General features: G+C 43.0%; 1 protein-coding gene across 6 annotated transcripts in view; it reads left to right on the forward strand.

Annotated features, from left to right (window-relative positions):
• SEMA5B (semaphorin 5B) overlaps positions 1-22,326 on the forward strand; it is a 247,269-nt gene extending 224,943 nt beyond the window's left edge. For 5 of the 6 annotated variants that reach the window (XR_011904333.1, XM_072341964.1, XM_072341963.1 and 2 more), the window contains 2 exons: positions 1,485-1,690; positions 17,179-22,326. Coding sequence is in view for 5 of the 6 variants with exons in the window: in XM_072341964.1 (XP_072198065.1) it covers positions 1,485-1,690; positions 17,179-17,334 (362 nt within the window). In the remaining variant the exon portion in view is untranslated. Of the gene's footprint in view, positions 1-1,484; positions 1,691-16,642; positions 16,713-17,178 lie in introns of all 6 variants that reach the window. The other variant, XM_072341968.1, reaches the window with a different exon arrangement.
• Positions 22,327-23,069: the final 743 nt, after the last annotated feature.

The following is a 23,069-nucleotide window of genomic DNA, read 5'->3' on the forward strand; positions in this document are numbered from 1 at the left end:
TAATGGGCAGAATTCTGTACTTGAAAAGCGTATCAGTTAAAATGTAAGATGGCACCAAAAAAATGCTCACCGTGATCAGATTAAGAATGAACCTCATTTAAAGCCACTTTCAGAGAGTAGTCCCTTCCATTTCTCTGCACACAGTTAAGTCAACACAGCAGTCTGCGCAAATGAATAGGCCTTTTTAAGTAGTATGAGCATTTTACCACTGCAATCCCCACTGAGCCAGTGTGGCCATCCTCTGGGACAGCTGTCCTGGGGAGCAAGCAGTCGGGCATCCCTCCCAGCCATTGGTCCCCTGTCATTCTTGCTTGAAAGATTACAGAGAAAAAGCATTAGAAGACAATAATACTTGGGGCCACCCTTGCTGATTCTTATTCTGTAGATTACCCAATGCAACACAGCAAAAGATGGCACGGTCATAAAGCTTTGCTACCCATGAGTGTTTTTGGTTGCTTCGTTAACTTGGTGGCTGTGAGGATCTCGAATGTTTCTTCTGGTGTTGGTGGGGATCTTTTGGCAGTTCCTTTTACAGTGGGGTTAGAGACTCTCCAAAGGGTGGAGCCAGGAGTACCCTTTGACATTGTTCTCCTGCCAGATAGAGCTGGGAGTCAGCTATTCCCAGTGCATGGGGCATTGCTGGAAGCCACAGCTCCTTCCTGGAGCTTGCAGGGTGCTGCTCTAATCCCACATGGAGGGCTATCTGCAGGAGGCTTTTATGGGCCGAGAGCTTTTCTTTTGGAAATATTCATATTGCTGCTACTGCACCAACACCTGCCTGCGACTGCCTTCCTATCTTCGTGGAGGAAGCCAACAAAGCAGGGTTTTTTTCCAGCAGTTACCCCCCCTTCTCCTTTTTCCTCCCTGTGATTCTAATTCCCTCAGTGCTGTTTCACCATTAGCCGTACAAATACTCCTCAGAGGTAGTGCAGAGGTGGCCAGGCAGCACTCCCCAGTGAATAAACAAGAAGGCTGAGTATGTTTGGATTACACGGGGGAGGACTGTGTGTCTCACTCACCCCACACACAGTCTCACAGGCATTTCGGACAGCTGGCAGAAAGGGCTTTTCCCTCCTTTCCTTCCCCTTCAGAGAAACACTGAGGATTTTTATCCCCTTATTTCCATGACACACGCATGCCTTGGAATCCGTTAATGTGCATTGTTTGTATGGCTCATTTCTTTAGCTGTCAGCTTAACATAATGTTTAGATTCAATATCAATAGAGGGGAGAGAGGATAGACAGGGAGGGAGCTGTGAGAAATCAATGCATGAAACTGTTAAACTGCACAAGGCAGAGCTGCAGTGGGGAGACTGATTTTCGGGGAGATTATGTCAGTTTATGTTGGAACGTAAGACTCGGGCTTCAGCAGGTTATTAAAGCTGATCCCGAGATGTCACGGCTCTGATTTGCACCTGTGGTCTTGTCGGGAGAGGAAAAAAGGCTGTTCTTTAAAAATAGCGTCTCCTGTCATTTCCTTTGCAGGTTTTAGTCTCATCCATCTGATTGCCACCGGGGTCTCCTGCTTCTTTGGCTCTAGCCTCTTAACGTTTGTGATTTACGTGTACTGCCAGCGCTGCCAGAGGCAGTCCCAGGAGTCGACCGTTATCCACCCAACCACTCCCAACCATCTTCATTACAAGGGCAACACAACCCCCAAGAATGAGAAGTACACCCCCATGGAGTTCAAGGTAGGGTACTGGATGGGAAATGCCACAGACAGCTTGATGCTGCCTGGACTATTCTGTATTTATGTCATGGTTTGAATTGGGTAGGTTTGTGTTTTCTGCGCCCAGCTGTTGGCATTGTATGTGGGGCTGAAGGGGCATTTAGCCATACTGTCGCAAAGGGGTTAAAAAGTCTCATTACTGCAATGGGATTTTGTTCTGTTTCACAGTCCTGATGAATGCCAGTCTGGCAAGTACGTACTAACATACTCCAGGCCATTCTGACTATTGTATGTATACAAATTGTCCTCTAAGAAATCAGTAAGAGCTCAGTTCACTGCTTTGTTAGCGCGTGGTAAGAGGAAACGGAGGGGAGGAAGAATAAAAACGGAAACTTCATTGACAAATAGCTGGGAAAATGCTTATTGGTAGGATGAGATTCTGGAAATGCTCTGTGAACTGCAAAAGTGGAGAAAATGAGAAAGCAAAGAGAGTTCTGCCCCCCTCTATCAGAGCTGGACAGGATTTATCCCCGGGCAGCCATGCAGAAATTTAATGATAGCTGGAGACTTGGATGCTGAAGCCTTGGGAGAATATTGAAGAGACGTATTATGTTGGCACATCTGCTTGCTAAAGTGAACATCACCCGTTATCTGAGAAGACGGGACTAAGGGTGCAGGAGACAAGATGCTGAAACAGTAGAACGCTGCTCTGTCTGAGGATCGGTCTCCAGGTGAAATGTGAGATCAAAGAGCTGGGCAGTGGGATGGGTGCAAGGCTTTTTGTGTCACTGTGGGACGAACAGTCAGCCTAAGGTGAAATGAACTGCACGGAGCATTGTTTGGGATGTGAATACAAAGCAGCAATAGATCCTGCAGCTGCTTATTCCTTCATAACGCTGTGTGCTGTTGACATTATGATTGTGTTTCTGTTGATTTGGCCTGGCTTCTGACTGAGACCCAACGCTGTGATTGGCTGTGGGTCCATTGCCGCTGTCTGAACTCCCCGGGTCTTGGGGCTGTTTCTACGTAGGGACTTTATAATGCTGGTCACAAGAGGACTCCTGATATATCACCATGATTTGCAATGTGAATACATGAATACGCATCAGAATTAGGAGCTTGTATCAAGTCATTTGAAGAGAGTCAATGTTGTTTTGGCATTTTAAGGGAAAACAGTGTGAGCTGGAAAATAACAGACCAGCGAGGCAATAAGGATGCACTGAATTCCTTGTGTTGGGCATTGTAACCCCTCAGAGGATCCCGCTGCCTATAAATGCAGTCTTGAAAATACATTTTCTAGCAGCATAAGACTACGGTTGCATACAGTTTAATAAGGATGCGGCATCGTAATGCGAGTCAGCATAGATTTGTGGAAAGTAAATCATGTCAGGCAAATTGGATTCCTTTTTTAAATTAAATAAATATTGATCTAGATGGGAGGGAAGCAGCAGACATATTGGGATTTTCAGAGGCTTTTAACAAAGTTTCACAGGATGTATTATTCCACGCGCTCTGTACACATGGGTTAGGTAATAAATTATTAAGACAGGTAAAGAACTGGGACCCGATCCTACAAGCTTCAAACTATGACGGTAAAACTTTCAGTTATGTGAGGAGTTGTGGCAAAGTCAGTAGGAAGATGCAAGTGAGAAAGGCTTCCAGGAATGAAGGTGAGCAAGGTTATATCACCTTATTTATTACACAGCGAACAATGAGAAGGTAAAAGACAGGGTTTTGGTTTTTTGTGGGAACAGGATGTCATTGCAGGATTGGCTTTTCTTCATAATTTATACTATCTTATTCCATTAGATCATGCTGAAGTAGAAATAATAGTTAAAATTTAGCAGAGAATGAGGTTGTTCCCAGAATGATCATGATTGATTGGATAAATGGATCCTGAAAGGCAGTGTGTCTATGCAGAGTGGTGCAGTGGAGTCGAAGTAATAACAAAGCCGAGCAAAGTTTAAAACAGCAGCAGATTAGTTAATGAAGTATCAGGAGGGAGCTGACCTCCTTGATAGACCCATCTCTGAATACTTGATCTAGTGTGTAGAAACGGCGAGCAGCTGCTAGAGACTTTTGATGGACACAAAGTGCACAGGCACTAGATCAGGTTTGGAAAATGTAGTTTATTGAGAGGAAGACATTAGGTAGCTGGGACTAATTGATTTAGGCTTGAGGAGAAAAGACCTGGGTGTAATGAAAGACACACCAGGTGAGGCTTATTTACAGAACATTAGGAAGTGAAACAGTTTGGGTGCATGAACCTGCAGTCATTTTACAGGCAAAAACTAAATGTTTAGGTGTGAGGGGCTACTTGCTAAGTCATATTCAGAATGGTGAACAAGGCAAATAGATTTTTGGAAGAGGTAAGATTTATTTATCAAGCGGAGCCCCTTTTCTCTGTTTGTGTAAAATGATTCCCCGTGTTTATCTTCCCTATTGGCCCTCCTTCCTGAAAGTCTTGCCTGAAAATTCCTTATTTAATAATACCAAGTCACCACTCCTCAGAGTGGCTTAGAAGAACGTAATGTTAGCGTAGTAAGCGGAAGGCTCTGTGTGCTCTGTGCTGTGTAATTATAGAACTTATTGTTAGCCAACTTTATATTTAGGAATAACTGGCAGAGTTTTCTTAGGGTCAGGAGGGAATTTTTCATGCCTACAAGAAACGTGTAGTTTTATTGTGATGCTTCTCAATTAACATTCAAGTGATGAAGGAGCTAAAATTTACCTCCTGGAAAATGAGAGTTGGACTGAGCTTGTATATGGGCCCATCTGAATTGCAGGTGTGTACTTATGAAAGGAAGTGAAAACACCTGAAATTCCAGATTCTAAAGCCAAATAAGTGTATGCACCAGATGCAAAATAAATAAATAGAAATCCCCAAACATTTTTATTTGATGAAAGCAAAAGAATTGCAGGCTTTTGCATGTGTGTGTGCGCGCACAGAGAAGTTAATATACCCGTGATTAAGGAAAAACATGGCATGCAGACTGTTTTTCAGTAACAAAAAATGATAATACACTGTGATGTGATGGTAGCAGAAGGCTGAGCGTATGCAAAAGCCTGTTATTCACATTCTTTGATAATACTCAGCCTTCTGCAGCCATCTTTAGTTTATTTTCATCTTGAAATATCTCTGCTCTCCAACCAGCAGGTGAGCACAGTAGAAGGTTTGGCAACGTTGCATTCAAATGTACAGCTCTGAAGGCAGACTCATAAATCAAGGTGAATTTTATATGAAGGCGGATTTTAATGAAGGAAGTGCTAGCTGATCTGAGCCTTGTTGGGCATTTCAGCCTAGCAATGCAGTAATGCAGATCAGATGTAAATATCATACATAATGGTGACCTATTGATCATTTTGCTGACGCTAACTTGCCGAGGCAGTGTTTTGCAGAAGAATGTGTTATTTTTTGCTGTCTGGTTTTCCCTTCCTGTTTTATTTTCTCAGGAATGCTGCGAGGTTTATTATTAGCTATTTTAGCCATGGTGTCTTAAAAGATTTCATGCATATGCATTTACCAGCAGCGCGTTGATTTTTCATTTGTTATTCACAGATTGTAGGGGAGAGAACTTTTGGGTCACCTAATAAGCAGTTCATGTTTCATTAATTGGTTAAAGTTCATACAGCACTCTGACAATATTGAAGTCTGTGCAGAACAAGAGCATAATGAAATAAAAATTATCTGCACTTCACATTTTGGCACAGAACCGTCTATGACCTTCCCAAGTACTGCCACAATGATTATTTAGAATATGGATGTCAAAGCAAAGGGAAGATCCTCTCTTTTGATGTCTTGCTTCAGTTAGTTGGTGTCTTATTCATGCGAGTTGCTTATTTATCTCCATGCCGATGGAGAGCCAGATGATCCTGCAGTCAAAGCAGGAGGATGTAGGGTCAGTGTTGAGCCCTTGAGAATTAGGAACTGCGAGCTGCCGCACATGAAGAAAGGTTTGGACTGAACATTTTCCTATTGCTAAATCCTCTGCCAACAAAGAGAGCCAGTTTTTTGCTCTATGTGGGATATGGACAGGCAAAGGCATCTGCGCACTGGTCCAAATCCAAAATGCAGTGGCCTTTGGATCAAACCAGATGTGATTAGTGAGAAATATAAGTTTGCAGGATGGTTGTGATGATGATTCTGCAGATTTTCTTCTTGATTCTGCCTCACAGACTTCCCTTTGTCCTTCCTTCCTTAAGCACAGTCATTAGTCATGCAGTCAAACTCTTTGTGTACTGTTGCCTCAACTAAGCTAGGGAAGCACTGGAACATTGCATCTGTTCTAGGCATCACTGCTGCTCATACAGACACTAGGGGTCAAATACTGAAGTTGTGCTCATGCAAAGTAATGGTTTCTGTTGAAGAGTAAATGTATGTGGGGGAATGTAAAGTAAAAACTGAGTGAGATTGCAGGAAATGGAAGTGAAAAAATGGAAATTAAGTATTTTATGTTTCACCTTGTGCCTTAATTTTCCAGGAAGACACCAGAAAAATGCACGTGAAGTTGGGTGGGACTGTGAGTCCTGTAGTTGCCCCAAATTATATAGCAAATATAAATTCACCTACCAGGAAATGGCAGAATATTCACTTGATTTCCTTGAACACCAAATAGAATAGAAAACAGAATGAATATTTTTTAATAAATTGTGATCAGTGCTGTTGAGAATCAAATGAGAATGCAGATCGGATATCAAAAGTCTCTAGAATCTGTGATTCACACTTAGTAATCACGAATAATTCATGGCAATAAAATATCAATGTGGAGGGTTACGAAACAGAAACCAATTCCGTCTTCGGTATAAGAATCCTTCTGAATAAAACAACAGATTGAGCGTTTGGCATGGCTTCCAGCATTGCAATATGAAGTAAAGCTCAGGATATAGGAAAATGGATGTCCGTATGGATTTTTAATGTCTCTCTCTTGGTGATGGTCATTTTTACTGCCACTGAAAATCACACCTATTTTGTCGCAGGGAGACAGTCAATGGTTCACGTTTAAATGAGCTTTAACTGCCATCAATGCCAGAGGAATGTTTGTCTCAGTCAACCTTGGTCTCTGAGGACGTTTGTTTCTTCCTGCCATGGAAAACATAGAGCCTTTGTGTCCCATTGCTTAATTTAATGTGTTACTATTTCAACTAAAATTGGCTGATCTATTTATTTGTAGTTATCATAGCACATAGACTGATAGCACAGTGATAAAAGAGTTTTGTCTTTTCCCAGTGGCCTTTTCACTGTGCATCATTCAGGTCCCAGGAAGTGACTGTAAAGTTCAGACATAAGCCAGCAGTTATGAATCCCAACATAGCCAATAAGTTACCAACAGCCTTCCTTAAGTATTTGCTGGAGCTGCGTGGTGTTTTAGAGAGAGGTTTAGCTGATGTAATCAGATGGAATAAAATAAATACACACGTATATACAAATACAGTAAATCAAACGGCAACGTAAATTTTGTTCCCAATAAATTTCATGTCTTACAAAGACTCTTTCCCCTGAACAAAGTGGCATTTAAGAACATTAAGCGCTTGAATGGTAGAGCACACATTTTTAGTACTTACCATGAGTATGGTATTATTTGAAAAAGAATAGTAGGGGCAGGGGGTTGTATTGGCAAAGGAGCATTGTGTCCTTTCTTGTATGATCCTGCAGTTGCAAATATCACTTCAGGGGACTCTCAATTTGCATAATGCATGCTAGGAAGAGAAAGCAGGAGAGCTTACTGATGGGGAAAAAAGGATTAAGTGGTGCATCTCAGTCAAACTCCATTAGTGTCTTTTCTCCCCTTTATATCACTGGGTCGAGTCAAATTGAGCAGTCAAGCATGCCTGAAGGTGTGGGTGTCCAGGGACAGCTGTGCCTGTGGAGCACTGTGCATCTCTTGGAGGTGTCCTCACCCCGGGGCAGGACCAGCTCAGCAGTGCTGCTGTGTGCATGTCACAGATATCACCCTCGTGTAGATATATTATTTAAGAACAGGGGGAACTGCCAATTTGAGCAGCTTCCTTGCTCCTGTGCCCTCTGGGATGCAAAGCAAGTACTGCCAATGGTCCCCGAAAGGAAATTAGTTCCCCCTTCATCCATTCTTCATGAAAGCTCTTTATTAATTCACAGGACTGTTATTGCTTTCTGGGAGGTGAGAATGCACCTTGCTCCTCTTTGCCTACCATTTTGTGAGAGCCTGGCTTTGTGGATGACATTTTGCTTTCCTCTTCCAGCAATATTGAGAAGTTTTAAATCATGCTGGGGGGAGATGCTTCATATTCATCTTGTTAGGTTTTCTGGTGTTGGCTTACCCTTCTCTCCTCCTCCTCATACGACCAGGTGGATCTTCTGTGCACTCAGGTCAGGATTATGGTCTGTGCCATGCCTTCTCATAGTCTGTGCTAATCATCATGGATGCTCGCACCAGCTTTCTTCAGGGCTGTGTTGCAGGAGTTGTGATGATGTGTGGGCACGAACAAAACAGGTTTGTAGGCAGACAAGTTTTGTTTGATTTTGATTATTTTTTAAAATCAGATCAAAGAATCAGAGAAAAAACAACAACAAAGCAAACCTCTCAGCTTGTTGAACATATGACCTGCTATTTCAGGTCTGGACAGCTGTGTTCAGAAGCTCATCTGATTTTTCCATCTAAACTAGGGGATCTAATCATTGATATCACTTTTGTCTTGCAATTTTACCTTTCCTAATGTCTCAGGGGTTTGCATGTATCTCCCTTACCTACCCGCCTGTGCTGGAAGGAGAATTAAACGAAGAACTCCAGCAATGGGAGTAACAAAACCACATTGCATGGAAAGCTGTGTACTTACATGACTTCCCTCTACTGGCCAGAACAGGAATATTTCATATATACCCTAGTCCCATTTGCTAAAAATGAATGGTTCTGCCTTGGTCCAGCTGCTTAAAGTGCTTCTTCCCTCCTTGTCTCCACAAAGCTCTGGCTGGCACTGGTATGCACAGCACTCACACTGGGACATCCTCAGTGCCTCCAACATATGGAGTAAGAAGTAATTACGTGTTTGCAGAAGAGTTTAAAGGGAACCATTAAAGCAGGGAGCTGAAGTAAAGGCAGAGGAGAATAATGGACAAACGTTAAATACCAGGAAACAAAAACTTAGCATTATTCTGGGAGGGGAGCTGCCGCACTATTCATCTGGAATATCTTCACTAGCAAATAATAGATTTTTAGGTAGAGTTCTAAAGAAATGGAGCTGCATAAATAGAAGACAGATAGCTGTGTCAGTGTTCGGAACCGGAGCTTGCAGCAATGCTTCAGCCATTGACGCCTTCCCCCCAGTGCATCGTTTTTATGTGCACAACAGGTTTGGCATAGGGAAAGCAGGCACAGCTCTGCCTGCAGTCTCCTGTAGACAGGGGGATTCCTCATTAAGTCAGCTCTAAGGCTGTCCTGAGACTTGGCACTAAGCATGTGAATAAAGGAAAAAAACTGAAAATCAGTGGAGGAATGAATCTAGATGGACTGTATCCCAGAGCCTGTGAGAACCAGCTAATGAACAACTCCAATTACCTTTATAAATATCACGGACCTTGGGCAAACTCCCAGTACCATGAAACGCAAAGGTAACACAAAAGCATTTGTAAGAATGCAGGCCAATTTCCTCCCAGCTAATTGAGTCATTTCTAAGCTTCTCAAGTGCGATGCACTGAAGTCACACAAGTAGCTTTAATAACTCTGTGTGAGAAATACCGTTTGGATTTGGGGATGAGACAGAATATCTGTTCGGCATACGTTCACAGTCAGTAACATATTCCTCAACATTCCCCATTCAGCAAAGCATATCAAGGGAGTGTTAAACCCCAGTTGGTCTTTAAAATTTGGCAGAGTAGAGGCCATAGCAGAGAGTGAAACCAGGAGAAACAAATGGGATTGACTCATCTGTGCTTTTAGTTACAGTGATGGAAACTCATTGAAACAAATCTGTGTCGGTGTTAATAACAGAAACCCGCATTAATGTTGGAAAGGCAACATATCACATGCACTTATGAAACTAAAGGTGTTTTGGTGGAACTGACAGCTGAGTTGGGACCATAATGCTGAGAAGGAAGAAATCAAACACAATCACTTTTTGCACTGAGTTTCAGCATTAGAGGATGAAAGAAGAGCACCAGGCTGAGCTGCATACGGGCAGATTCTCAGTTGGTTAAAAACTGCAGCTTCACTGGTCTGTATACTTAAAGAAAAGAGCGTGCTATAGGCGTCTGAAGGAATCTTGTGACATGTAAGTACAAATTAGTTCGGACAGGAATGCTGCTGCAGAGATTGAGACTTGGCTAATGGACTGTAAACATCGGGCAGTTGTTAATAGGAACATATGGGGCTGTGGGGAGGAGTTGTTCAGGGCGCTGCAAGCAGAAATACAAGGTTTGGATTTATTTAATATCTTCATTAATGAGCTTGGAGAGGGTGCAATCAGTGTGTTCATTAAACCGGTAGAAGAGATGAAACTGGGAGGTGTGTCAAAAAAAAAAAACCAGCCGTTGGTACAGAAATAATGGAAAATGACCTGGAGAGGGATAAGTGTAGAGAGGAAATAACAAGGTAAGATGCAGCATGGGGAGAAAACAAAGCAATCTTGAGGAAAATAATAAAATAGCAGCAGTTTAGAGGGTGGGAGATACTTGGAAAGCAGTACGGCTCTGAGAGACTGAATAGAGCTAGCAGATGGCAAATTAGGCTCAGTTTTAACTTTTATTTCTATTTTTACTGCATCTTTTTCTGTTTTTTTCTTCGCACCGCTGCAGTTACACCTTTGCAGTTCTGAGCTAAACGTAGCGCTGCAGGCTGGCACTGCTCTGCATGACTTATGTTTGGAATTCACTGCCAGAAGCGGCTCTGAGACCATCCCAAAGCTCAGGGCTGTAACTGCAGCAATGCAGGGAAAGCTGCCTGAAACTGAAGCCCAGTACGGCCAAGCTCCTATAGGTGATGCTCTGCACCCAGCATGGACTATTTAACTTACTTGTTGATTTAGAAAGCAGTGGTTGTACCTCTGGTGAGTTGATAGCACATCCAAGGGCAGGTGCTCATGCTGTTGTATATGTGAGGGACGGAGTAAGTGGAGAGGCTCAAGCACCAAGGCAAAACAGGGCAGCAAGGAGACAGATTGCACCGTCCCACACAGCTGAGGTCATGTCTGCTGTATCCAGTGCACCAGCTATATTGGGAAGCAGTGCAGGGAAGCCCAGAATTTTTCCTTTTGTATCTGGGCACCACATCATGGGTGTTGCCCCCACCAAACTGCTGTCAAGCCAGAGGTAAATAACATGCTCAGTGCTAGACACCTTGTCAGGGGGAAGACTTCCATTGACTGCAGTTCCTTGTTAAGAAAAAAAACATGGATCTCGTTCTAAGCGGGGACGCATTTTTGCCTTATTATTACAACATGCGGTTTGTTTTGTCATCGTACCCGTGCTTACAGTCAGAGATGTGCCAAAGTGTCTTTCTGACAATGGTCCTTTATGTTGCTAACTCTGAAGGTTTTTATAAGCTTTAACCGGCAGTAATACAACCTCACTCCCTCCCAAGTATGAGGATAAAATAGCTATTTTCAAACAGCTATAGAAAACTGTAGCTATTCATTTTCTTATAACTGAACGTTAGTTCCATTGTTAATCTGAGCACATCTACGGATGCTGCCGTCATTTGGGGGCTGCTTAATTTATTTACCAATAACAGTGAACAAAGAATTTCCAGTCTAAAAATACAGCAAGGTTCCATCCCCAAACGAGCATGCAATCATAAGTTTAGTGGTGCAGTGGGATTTCTTTATATCTCTTTTTGAAAGGAAATACCTTCTTATGGAGAAAATAGATTCTTCATCTGTACATCTACATTCCCCTTGTAATCCTGCAAACAGCCGTGTTGAATCTGTTGGAAAAACTCAATGTGTAAACCCTGGCCAGTGCTACCTTTGACTTCAGCATAGAGATACTGTAAAAACATCAGGTAGGACAGTTTGTTTAATGTAATGCACTAAGCAAATGGTTAAGAAAGATCCGACAGAAGGATTATTGCAGTCTTATAAGTCACTCGTAGCTTGCAGTAAATACACGGGTCTCATAAGGTCCTTCTGGCAGCCTTCCATCTTTGCAGCGCTGTTTGTAATGCATAGCTTGAGAGACACAGCAGTGTTGTGGCATCGGGTTGATCAGAAGAAAAGGGAGCATGTGGGTGGGCCAGACGTCATCTGTTTTCCTGGTGTTGAATTTTGCTGAGAGAGATTATTTCGGCTATATGGCTTATTTTGTTGAAACGTGATTATTATGCTAATTATTTCCAAATTTACTGGTTAATTATAATGCTGAACTCTCTACCTTGGTGCTTCCAGAGGTGTACAAGCTGTGGGAAATGGTTCTTAATATATTTCTGCAGCCGTAATTTGTTTGGCTAATGTTCCTAGAGCACAAAAAGTAATGTCCTTTAACAAGAAGGCATGGCTAGCTCCATAAAACAGCTGATCAGCATCCAAAGGGCATTTTGCTCATTCCGATTTCACTGCAAGAAACAAATGACTTTTAAGGAGCAAGGAAGAAACTAAATATTGGACCTTGCATTCATTACATCACTGCATGATTCCCTTAAGCCTCCATTTTGCTGAGGGATGAGGGGGAGTAATGGCCCTCCGACTGTTGCTGCTGGATGTATGTTGGATGCTGTGTCAGGAAAATTGGAAATGCTACTTTAGTTCTTTCGGGGCTAATTGTGCAACTGAGTTCAGTGGGAATTCTATCCCTGGTTCCTGCAGATGCAGGATGCACGTGGGCTTGATCTGGATGTTGCCAAGAGGGATGGCTTGACTTCACAGTTTCTGTTTGGTTCTCAGACTTGAATTTTTGACCTTTGTCTATGTCTACAGTGGGTGACGAGGGTTAGCGGTGCCTGGAGTTGTGACCTATTGCTCCTTAGTGCTGCTGCTCACTCTGTGAGGAAGGAAAAGGGGAGAACTGGACACACCAGTGTCCAACATGGCGAACAAGCTTGAAGATGGAAACTCAGGGCTGAGAGCTAGACAGGAGGTGGTTTGAAGCTCTCTGGGAAAGTCATGGGTGGGAAGTGGAAGAGCTAAAATACAACTTGGCAAAAGACAGTGGGGAAACTGTTGAGCTGGGGAGAAATCTTTGTGCCACTGACTTTGTGGGGACTGCGGTGCTGTGTAGTTGGTGATAAACCTACAAAACCTTTGGGAAACCTGCTGACAACCTTCTCAGCTGCTCCAAAACAGAAATTCGGAGCTCTACGCAAACACTGAGGTCTGCATGGTAAGATTAAGGAAATCTTGACATTGCCTGTCATCTTGTGGGAACTACTAGATGGCCTTTTTTTCCCCCCCTTTTTTTCCCTGCGATCCATTGTATGTGTATCAGATGCCTTTTGAAGCTGCTTTTTCATGTTACCTTGCTGAGCACAATGGGGAATTCCTTCTAATTGGGCATGGAGAGATCTTTATCTCTTTTCTAAGTCAAGTTTTGAATTTTTCATGATTGTTTATTGAAAATTGAAACAATTGATCTGTTTATGCGTGTAGGAAATGTTTATACAGCTTGAACGTGCAGCTGTAGGAGTAGTACTGAAAGTCCCATACTGTTACACGTGATGATATTTAGATACATCTGGGAGAATGTAAGCAAGTAGGTCAGTGGATTATGACTCAATGATTTGGAGCCGAGGCAGAATTTGGGGGAGTTGTGGCAAGGCTTTGCTGGAGAAAAACGCAACAAATGGAAAATATGAATGATGACTTTGGCTAAAAGCATCAATGGGAAAAACGGAACAAAATTAAATGTATGCATATGGCCCAATGCAATCAAGTTTAACACATCTGATGCTTGGCTTTACCTTGGGAAAAACAGCTTGTGAGTGTATGTCACTGTTTGAGTTCCAGAGGAAGAGCAACACGTGAGGGGATAGCAACTGATTTTTTTTGTTCAGTTCTAAGTAATTGCTAATATAGCAGCAAGAGTGCTGATATTTTATGCATTTCTGTTAATACTGAAATACTCAGTTTTCTGCTGTGCTTGGCATAGGCATGTAGTTCACCGGTAACAAGATTGGACCTCTTGATTAGTTGATAGATTACATGTAATGTAGAAAGCTGCTGGTGTTTTACATTCTCTTAAAACCATATCCATCTTAGTCCATCTCAAACCCCAGTTTGACAAGGCAGAGCTCCCAGGTTACAGGCAGTTCTTCATATGTCAGTCGTATGGGAGAAGCTGAAGTTGAGCCTGCTTTTGAGCAATCCACTGGGATCAGTGCATGCTGCTGGTTACCTTCTGCTGAAATGTTCCTGAATTGAGGTCAGTGGTGAATAGACCAGAAAAAAGAAGGAATGATATCAGATATCAGATGGTTTGGCTCATCCAGGAAGGAAGGAAGCAGGTAAAAATATTTGATTGATGCATGGTGAGTTTCTAGTTGTTCATTGGATGGATCCCTTTTTTCCTAACCACCACACGCTGGTTCTCACAATAGGAAAGGTTCTGGTCTCAGTTTTGCAACAACCAGAATCTTCTTTCTTTTGAAGAGATGATGGGACCATAATGAGAGCCTGAAATCCATTCCTCTCAGTGTTTAAAATACAGCTGTGAATGTCAGCTTAGTTACTGCCAACAAAGATAAGTCCCTACAAAGGCAGCTTTCCCTTTGGGACTGACAGGTATGGGTGGGAGCACCTGTGGGTGCAGCTGAGCACTTTGATCCAATAATGACAGCTTGTTGGGAGCCTCTGACCTTGGTGGTGTATCCCATCCAGTGCTGGGGGAATCCTGTCCAAAAGGAAAGTTGTTGGCCATCTCTGTGCTGTCACAGTATGTGTACATCTCTATAATTCGCTGCTTCCTAATTTCCCTTCTTCGAAATATCAGGCAATTTCTATGGCCAGGAAACCTAATCACCTGTTTATTATAATGAGACAGACAATAAGTTTGTATGGGGAAACGTGCAGGCAGTGCACATTGATCACACTGATTTAGGACTGTACTGCCTACTCAGTTTTTCCAGAGACAAATTCCTCGCAGCTAATTGCATTATAAATCCTCTTCAACCCTTTTCAGAAGGTATTTCCCAAAGATATAAGCCCTTAGTAATAAAAAAACAACGATGAAAACAATAAGAGCAAAGGAAAGGTTGTGAGGTTGGTCATTTTTTTCCTAATTAAATGTTATATGAAAGAAAGAGAGAAAAAAAATGCAAATAATGTTGATTAAATGCTGAGTGTGCTGTAAGGGATTGGGCTCAAACACTGTGGGACTTGTTGGAACTCATGCAGGTTTTCCAGTTGAAAGCCAAGCAAGATGAGTCCTGAGGCTTTTGTCCACAGGTCGAGATGGTTTGTGCCATCCCAGGTCAGGATTTTGATGCCAACAAATTTCAGAGGTTGTAATCCTGATGTCTCTTGATTCTTAACTCTGCCAAAAAGTGAGCCAGACAAGGCCAGGATGCCTTTGGGTGTGCCTAGGGAGCGCAGCAGTGGGGATCTGTCCTCCTGCTGTAGTTGTCCATGGCCATTGGATTACACTGCCTGAAGTGGGCATCCTGAGCTAGAGACTCTGATAGGAATCCTTAGTCACTGTGTGCAGCAGGGATGAACACTTGTTTGTTTGCCAGTGAGCAGTTCCCCCCAAAGACTCGGTGACAGTACTTAGCAAAATGAGTTTTTGCAGGCAATCTCAATCATTTTTATCAAGCTGGGTCAGAAAACACTGAAGCACAGAGAAGTTAATTGAATTTCCCAGGGAAGCATAGAAAGCAACAGAAAACTCAAACTGGATTCCTTGTTTGCCAGCCTCCAGCATGAAGCAGCAGACTGTTGCCTACACTGTTTTAATATTTCTTTGGGTGACTGGGAGCAAAGCATGACATTTCTTTTCTCCCTTTTGTATCGAAGGGCAGAAATTCTCATTCCTTGGAAGTATTTGTCATTTTGAACACGCTTGTACAGATTCTCTCTTAGCTCCTACAAGTGCTGTGCTGTAGGTGCAGGCATGGAAAGACCCCAATCAGACCAGGAGGAGGCTGGATCTTTTCCTGTTTCCACATACAAGATGTTTCATGTAATGCCCAGTTCCAGAGTTTTTCAGCAATTCAGTAATTAAACAGTGTCTTTGTCAGGGTACTTTTGCAGCAGGAAAGCCTCTCCTTTTTATGTCTTACATAAAATGGGGATGCACAGCTCCCATGGTAGCTGTAAGTGTGAGACTGCTATTGGATTAGAAGGTATGTTCTTTTCTTCCTCCTCCTCTCCCCCTCCCCATGCAGTAAAATTGTTTGATTAAATAGAAATTGGGGCTTGAGCTGGGTTGGGTGTGAGCTGTTTGTGGAACTGAGGTGTAGTGGTTTCCCCATTACTGGGATAGCAGAACAGCCATTAGATCCCAGACTGGCTGCCTCATCCGACCTCTCCATCTGTCCGCTCTGGGCAGGAGATGTGCTCATACCTTCCCTAAATGTGCTGTGAGGATGCTGTGGCAAACAAAGCCTGTGTTGACTCTCAGATTAAAGCAGTGAGTTCCCCACTGTACTGCATGGCAAACATTAAGGGTGTGCGTAGGAGCATTATAGGCCAGAGACAAGAAGTTGAAGGCAGTTGAAGGCAGCTGAAAAATGTTGTTAGAAATGTACGTCAACCAAAATCATGTACTGTAAAGATGAAGGAGAAAGCTTCATGAAATCATTGCTTCTTCCAAAATGGGATTTTATACTGGTGCATAGGAAAAGCCAGACATAGCAATGGGGTTTAAACTGGGGACAAGGGGAGGATGCTGGTGTGAAAAGTAACAGTACGTCTTGCAAAAATCAAAGGGGGGAGGAAAACATTATAATGTTAAAAGGGGCATTTGTGGTTCTCATTTTTATGCTGTTGATGACAACGATTGTTTCATGGTTGTTGAAGTATTTTAAGTCATTTTAGTGTTTCCAAAAGTGACCATGATTTGTTACTTACACTGTAGCTGACAGAAGTGACACACTTAATATCGGGGGGTCCAAACCTGGATATCTACCAATGGAGATGGAGATCAGGTAAATGCACACCTGCTCTGCCAAAGAGAAAAAGCCGCCATTTGGCAGCTGCTTTGAGAGGGAGCTGCAGGCCGTAACATGAGCGCTTTGAAAGAGATTAGATTGAGCACTGCCATTAACCACCAAGGTCCGTGTAGGCCCAGCATGGTTCTGTGTGGCGTTGATGTTCAGACAACGTGCCATCCACCGGGAGACTGTGGGTCTCTGGAGAAGGCTTTGGGTGGTGGCCCTAGCAGTAGCTGAACACAGATCTCTGTGAGGAGACCTGGCAGGAGCTGTGGTCCCCACAGACTGCCCCATAGTGACCGCGAGGTGCCATCTTACTCTCCCAGCTGGAGGGAAGGTGGTGGTGGCTGCAGCAGAGGCCATGCTGAAGGAGGCAGGTGAGAGGGAGGTGTCTGCAGGTAGAAAGGAGTAACTGTGTCTCACTGTGGCCATGCCTGTCATTCCCTCTTCTCTTTTACAGACACTTAACAAGAACAACCTGATACCAGATGACAGGACCAACTTCTACCCCTTGCAGCAAACCAATGTGTACACGACAACCTACTATCCCAGTACACTGAATAAATATGACTACAGGCCCGAGGCCTCCCCTGGAAGGACCTTTACCAACAGCTGATGATGGACAGATCCTACAGGACTAGATCACTTCCTATATGAATTTTTTTTTAATTGATTTTGTGGACCAAATACTGGCCCAGCCTCTAGATGTAAATATTGTACAGTAGGGTCTTTTTTTTTTCCTTTGGTTAATTGTATTTCTTGTAAACAGCACATCTCCTTACAAGGACAAAAAAAGATGGACCATTCTGCAGAGCTTTTGTGGCTGTTTGGTTGGAGATGACTCTCACTACTACAGCTGTTTATATGGCTGGAAGATCAGCATCGCTGTCCAAGGCTGATGTCAAGGAGCTGGCTGTGGCTGTGCCACCACACAGCAGTACAAGTGCACGTGGAGTGACACAGAGGGTGGCTTCCAGGGGGTGAGGAGCATCCTTCCTGGGACAGGGGAGCAACAGGACACAAGACGACACACAGCGCATGGAGCAGGCCGAGCGGGACTCCATCATGCCAACAACTTGAAGAACGTTTTCCATTTCATTTCTTTTTTTAATTTTGATGATTTTTTTTTACTGTTTCTGCAAAAAAAAGAAAAAAAAGAAAAAAAAAGTAACTTTCTAGGGCAACGTTCCTGTGTCTTCAACAGAATCTTTTCATACTGCAGGAAATAATCGCCACCGCCTTCTTTGGTAGTATGCAATTGAGCTGGTGAGAAACAACACACAAATAAAAGTGCGTTACCCAAAGAAGCTTTCTAGAATGTTTCCAGTCTTAATTAAAAGAAAATTATACAGGCAGTGAGATACAGAGGAAAGCAAATGTTGGAATAACGTTGGAGACGTGAACTTGGAGTGCCTAACAAACAAAGATGTTTATATCACTGGAAAAAGAAATGTGATGATTGCCGCACAAGAGCCATAGGCTTTTTTTTTTTCCCTCTTTCATTTTGTTTCCGAGACAGTGTTAACTCTTTTTGTTCTAGCTTTGATCCTGATTGTGTCTGCAAGGAAAGACAACATTGGAGGCCACGCTCTTCTTTGTGGGAAATCACCATGCTTTGGGCTAATTTTTACTCCTCTTTTATTGTTGGTTTTTAGTTCGTTTACTTTTCAAAGCATGAATAATTCTGACTTTGCAGGGGAGAGTGTTTTGTAAGGAATGTTTCCATAGTCTGACGTGACCCAGAAAGTCTGCTGCACATTCTTATAGCGTCTTCCAGTCAGTACTCTGTGAAATGGTAACACAGCTGAGTAATGTGCATTGTTTGCCAATATTTCCTTAATTTTCTGAACAAAACCAACCCAACAACCACCTGCTGCTGCAGCTATTGAATTGAATTGGGGCAGTAGCATTATTAAATAATATATCCAACCTTGAAATGTAATTTTGTGTATGTGTGTGTGACTGTGTCTATGAGAACTGTATTAGTCTAATGCAGAAGCCATGTTGTCTACAGCCAGATGTTTGTCTGACATAATTGTTTGGCAAAAAGGAAATTTATTGCTGGTGCTTAATGTACAATTACATCGAGTGTGTTAGCAACATGAACAAGTCCACCACTGTTATCATTCAGTGTTTCTAACTATTTATAACAATCTCCTGATGCTAAGCATTTTAGAATGTTGCAATACCAAGCATGAGATAAAAGTACACCCCAAAACGTGCATGAGCTCCATGTGGTCCCGAGCTTGGATTTGTTGTCTGCATCTTACCCAGAGGATTGCCATGCCCACGCATGGCCCTCAGCTCGGCTGTTCTTTTTGTCTTTGCTTTCTTTCAGATTTTGCCATAAGCCAACAGTTTCTCAGTGCTGTTCCTTTGCAGTTGCTCGTTGGAGGTCTGGCTGGGGCCATGTGTTCTGCTCCTTTGTGCAGGTAGCCGGTAGGAAATGAAGAAAAGCTCATACAAGTGCATTGCTTTTCCTGCAAGGAAACTCTATAAGCTCGCATTACAATTGCTTGACCAGAAGGCAAGCATAAAGTAGCCTCCCATTTTTAAATTACTTTTTTTTTTCCATCTTCAGTTTGCAGTGATTGAAGGCTGTAGGGATGTTTGTAATGAAGTGGGGTTATTTGCACTGCTCCAAGGATGCCTTAGGCTCAGGGGTGCCCATCATTTCCAGCAGCTGTTCTTCTGATTTAGCAGCTCACTCTGCTTCTCCAGCTTCACCAGGTGAAAGAGAGGGAACCAAACTGCCTGCTCCCAACAAAGCACTGGAAATCTTGACTGTAAACCATCCCAACAAGCGTGTGGCCCAGGGGCTGAATGCATTTGCATTGGACTGTACGGCTGGAATTCCTCAGCTCTCAGTGGAGCAAGTCAGAAGAACACGGGCTTCTGCAGTCACGTTCACTGTTGTGAAAACTGAGCCACCTTTGAGCCTCCCTTTCAGCACTGACACATTCTGCCATCATCATTCTGCCATCATTGTGCACATCACAAGGATTGCAGCTGGAGTATAAGGGATGTGAGTGAGTCAAATCATGCAATGTTTTTTTGTGGGTTTTTTTTTTTTCCATTTTCCATTTTTCCTTTGGGTTGTTTTTTTCTTCACTTGAAGCATTCTTCCGTGCTTGGCTTAACAAATAACACGATTTAAAAGGATTATTTTTTTTCCCCAAAGAAAGCTCCCATGTAGCAGCTGAAGTTACTTAAATGTTCAGCTCACCAAGGTGGGTCATTACTACCACTGTGCTCAGAAGGTGGATATTCTGTCAGCTATTGGAGGGCGGATGCTTTGAGGGTGGTGCATGCGGTTATCACTTCATCGAGAGGCTCCTTCTTTCCTGTCCTCCAAATGGACCCAGCCCTTTTCACATAACAGGCAGTCACAGCGAGGGTCTGTTGGCTCCATTTGAAGCCAGGAGAGAACATGGAGAGAAAAAGAGAGAAATCAGGGCACTTAGAACTCAATTAATGTTTGCGCGAGGGTGCAGTTCTTTAAGGATCATGTTAATGTGATGTGAGGGCTGCATTTTGCTATGAGCTCTCTAATGCGTGGCAGGTTAATGACACAAATACATGACACTCTTGCTGTTCAAGTTTGATCACCAGATCTGCAGTATCTGGAGCAGACTGGACTGCTCCTGGCTGCTAAACTTGCTAGGAGTTCCTCAGTCCAGCTTGAGCTACACTGGAAATGCACTTAAATGGGAAGCATTGCCTCCCAAAGAAACCATCCAGCTCTCCTTTTTCTTTCACTTCCAAGGAAAAAGGAGACCCTGGGTGGTCGCAGGGTTGGGCTGGAGCAATCGGTTCTGTGCAGATCCTTGGGGAAGGATTCGGGCATACAGCGCACAAAACCTGATGGACAAAAGACAGTGGAAGTCTGAGAGCCCAACGTGCAGCAGAAACACAACTGTACAGCTACTGTAGGGGGAAGAATGTGTAGTGTGCTACCGCCGCAGTTCCTAATGCCTTACTTGTAGAAAACAAGATCATAGAGTTTGTTTTATGAAGTCAGCAGAGAGCAGGAACGGAGTCCGCATCCAATGCAGATAATATGATGGCTCCAGTGTTAATGTGATGCTGAGTCCACACCTGGGGAGGAAATTGCTGTCCACTGAGATTGATTTATTCTTTGTACCAAATGTAGCGGGGGGAGAGTTTTATATATATATAAATATATATATAAAATGTAAATGTAAAGTTTCTGTAACAACTTGCTTCTTTTTTTTTTTTAAGTGTATACATCTATCGGTGGATAGGTACAGTATATATTTATAATATATACACACACACACTATATATATATATATATATAGCAAAATGCCTGCAGAGGAAACGTACTTAAAATAAGAAAGGCAGTGCTGGTATTCGAATCACCACAGGGACAAACTGAAGGAAAAAAAATAGTATAAATCTAGCGTCCTTTCCCTTTGGGGTAACAAAATGTGCTTTTGAGGTAAATGAAATATAATTAATTTTTTAATTGAAAAGCAAATTGATTTTTCTAGTTAGAAGTAAGTGCTGATTCTCCCCTAAATCATTCTGGTTAAGAATGACTGAGTAAAGGATTCTCGTGACTGCTTATATTTTCTGAATAAGCCTCCTGAATCTCTCGCGTGTATCACTCTGTTGTTTTTGTAATTATAAGTAGGGAGTAATTGTGCAAAGGAAATTAAAATAGCAAGTAGGAGTAACAAATAATGTACCATTAGAGTTAAAGCGTTTCAACTACTAGAACTGGAACAATGTCATCTTCCGTGTTAAAGATGTTAACAATTGCTTTCTGAGTTATTGACCAGCATTACGAGACTTGCCTTATAGGGACACAGGGAGGTTTAATACAAAATTTAGGGTCGAGAAACCGTGAAAACCAATGGCTTTTCTTTTCGGAGGGCTCCAAATACAGCTAAGGTACAGGGACAGCACCCTATGGCTGGGTGCCCCTTTGAGCTTGTAAGGAGAAAACCTGAGAAGGCTGCAAGGGCAGGTTTGGGCTGGGTGAGGAGACCTACAGGTTTTGGTGCTGTGTATTTATCTTCAAAAGCAACCAAAAGTCCCCTCATGGGCAATGGGTCCTTGTGGGGTCATCCAGCCTCAACCCATCCGCCCTGATATCCTCCCTTTGGGCCACTGCTTCTGCTCTGCATCAGCTGCAAACCCGCTCCTGCTGTGGGAGGTGGGTGTGCTGTTTAAGAGCAGCATTTGGCTTTCCAAAGTCCCCATCCTGCTTTGCTTTGAAACTAATCCATTGCAAGACACACGGTCACCACGAGGCTGCAGCCCCACTCCCAGAGGCTTCAGGGAGTGTGAAGAGTGAGATGGGGCCAAGTGTGTGATGGAGATGGGGGCACAAAATGCACAGGGCTGGGGGGGAAGCGATTGGAACTCTTGCCCCAAACAGCAAAACCTGAAGCATGTCGCTGGACTCTGCAGTGGAGGCACATCACCCTTCCTATGCAATTGAACTCGATGGTACTTTAGTATAAAGGTGACCTAGACTGTAATCACTGCCTTTAGACACTGTGAATTTTTTTGGGGTACTCTGTATTTTTATATATTGTACAATGTAAAGAATAATTCAGAAATAAAAGAGAAAATCTGGTGGGCTTGTGGGTTATTTCCCCGCTGTGGGCAGCTGCTTTCTGCATGAGGCACCCAACATGTGGAGAGCAAAACTTACCCCAAATGCAGGTGCCAGACACGGGGACACAGGATGCAGGGCAGGCAGCTGGTGCAAGCTGGAGGTGCTGCAGCTGCTCCTCATCCCCTGCATTGCGCTGCAAGGAGTTCCAGAAATCGGGTGGGACACGCTCTGATTGAAGGATGATCATGGCCTCTCACTGCGGGATGTTATAGCTCCGCTTGCATTTATTAATCAAAGTAAAGACCATGAAAAGTGACAGAGTCAGGAACATTTTAGTTTATGTTCCGATGCAGCTCGAGACTTATATTGAAGTTTTATACAGAAAATTACACCATAATGTCATAAAAAATAGATTGGATTACTAATAACCTGAAACGTGCTGCACCTGCATACATAATACTTTAATCCTACTAAATCATAAGCTATCATTTGGGTGTTTTCATGTTCTCAAGTGTGCATACAGGAATTTCTTTTCAATGCAGACCATTAAAAAGTAATTGAGAGGCACAGGATCAGTAAAAACAAACTTGCTGTGAATAAGATGACTGATTTATATATTTTTTCATCCAGTTACTTTGCACCAAAACACAGAGGGGGCAGTTCTGAATGGTTTTGTTTTGTATGGAGACACCTCTGCACACAATTAGAGCAAAGCAACACGTCGGAGCCCATTTCCAATTTCCTTGAAATCTGTCTACTGC

The sequence above is a fragment of the Excalfactoria chinensis genome, chromosome 7 (assembly GCF_039878825.1).
Source record: "Excalfactoria chinensis isolate bCotChi1 chromosome 7, bCotChi1.hap2, whole genome shotgun sequence".
NCBI lineage: Eukaryota > Metazoa > Chordata > Aves > Galliformes > Phasianidae > Excalfactoria > Excalfactoria chinensis.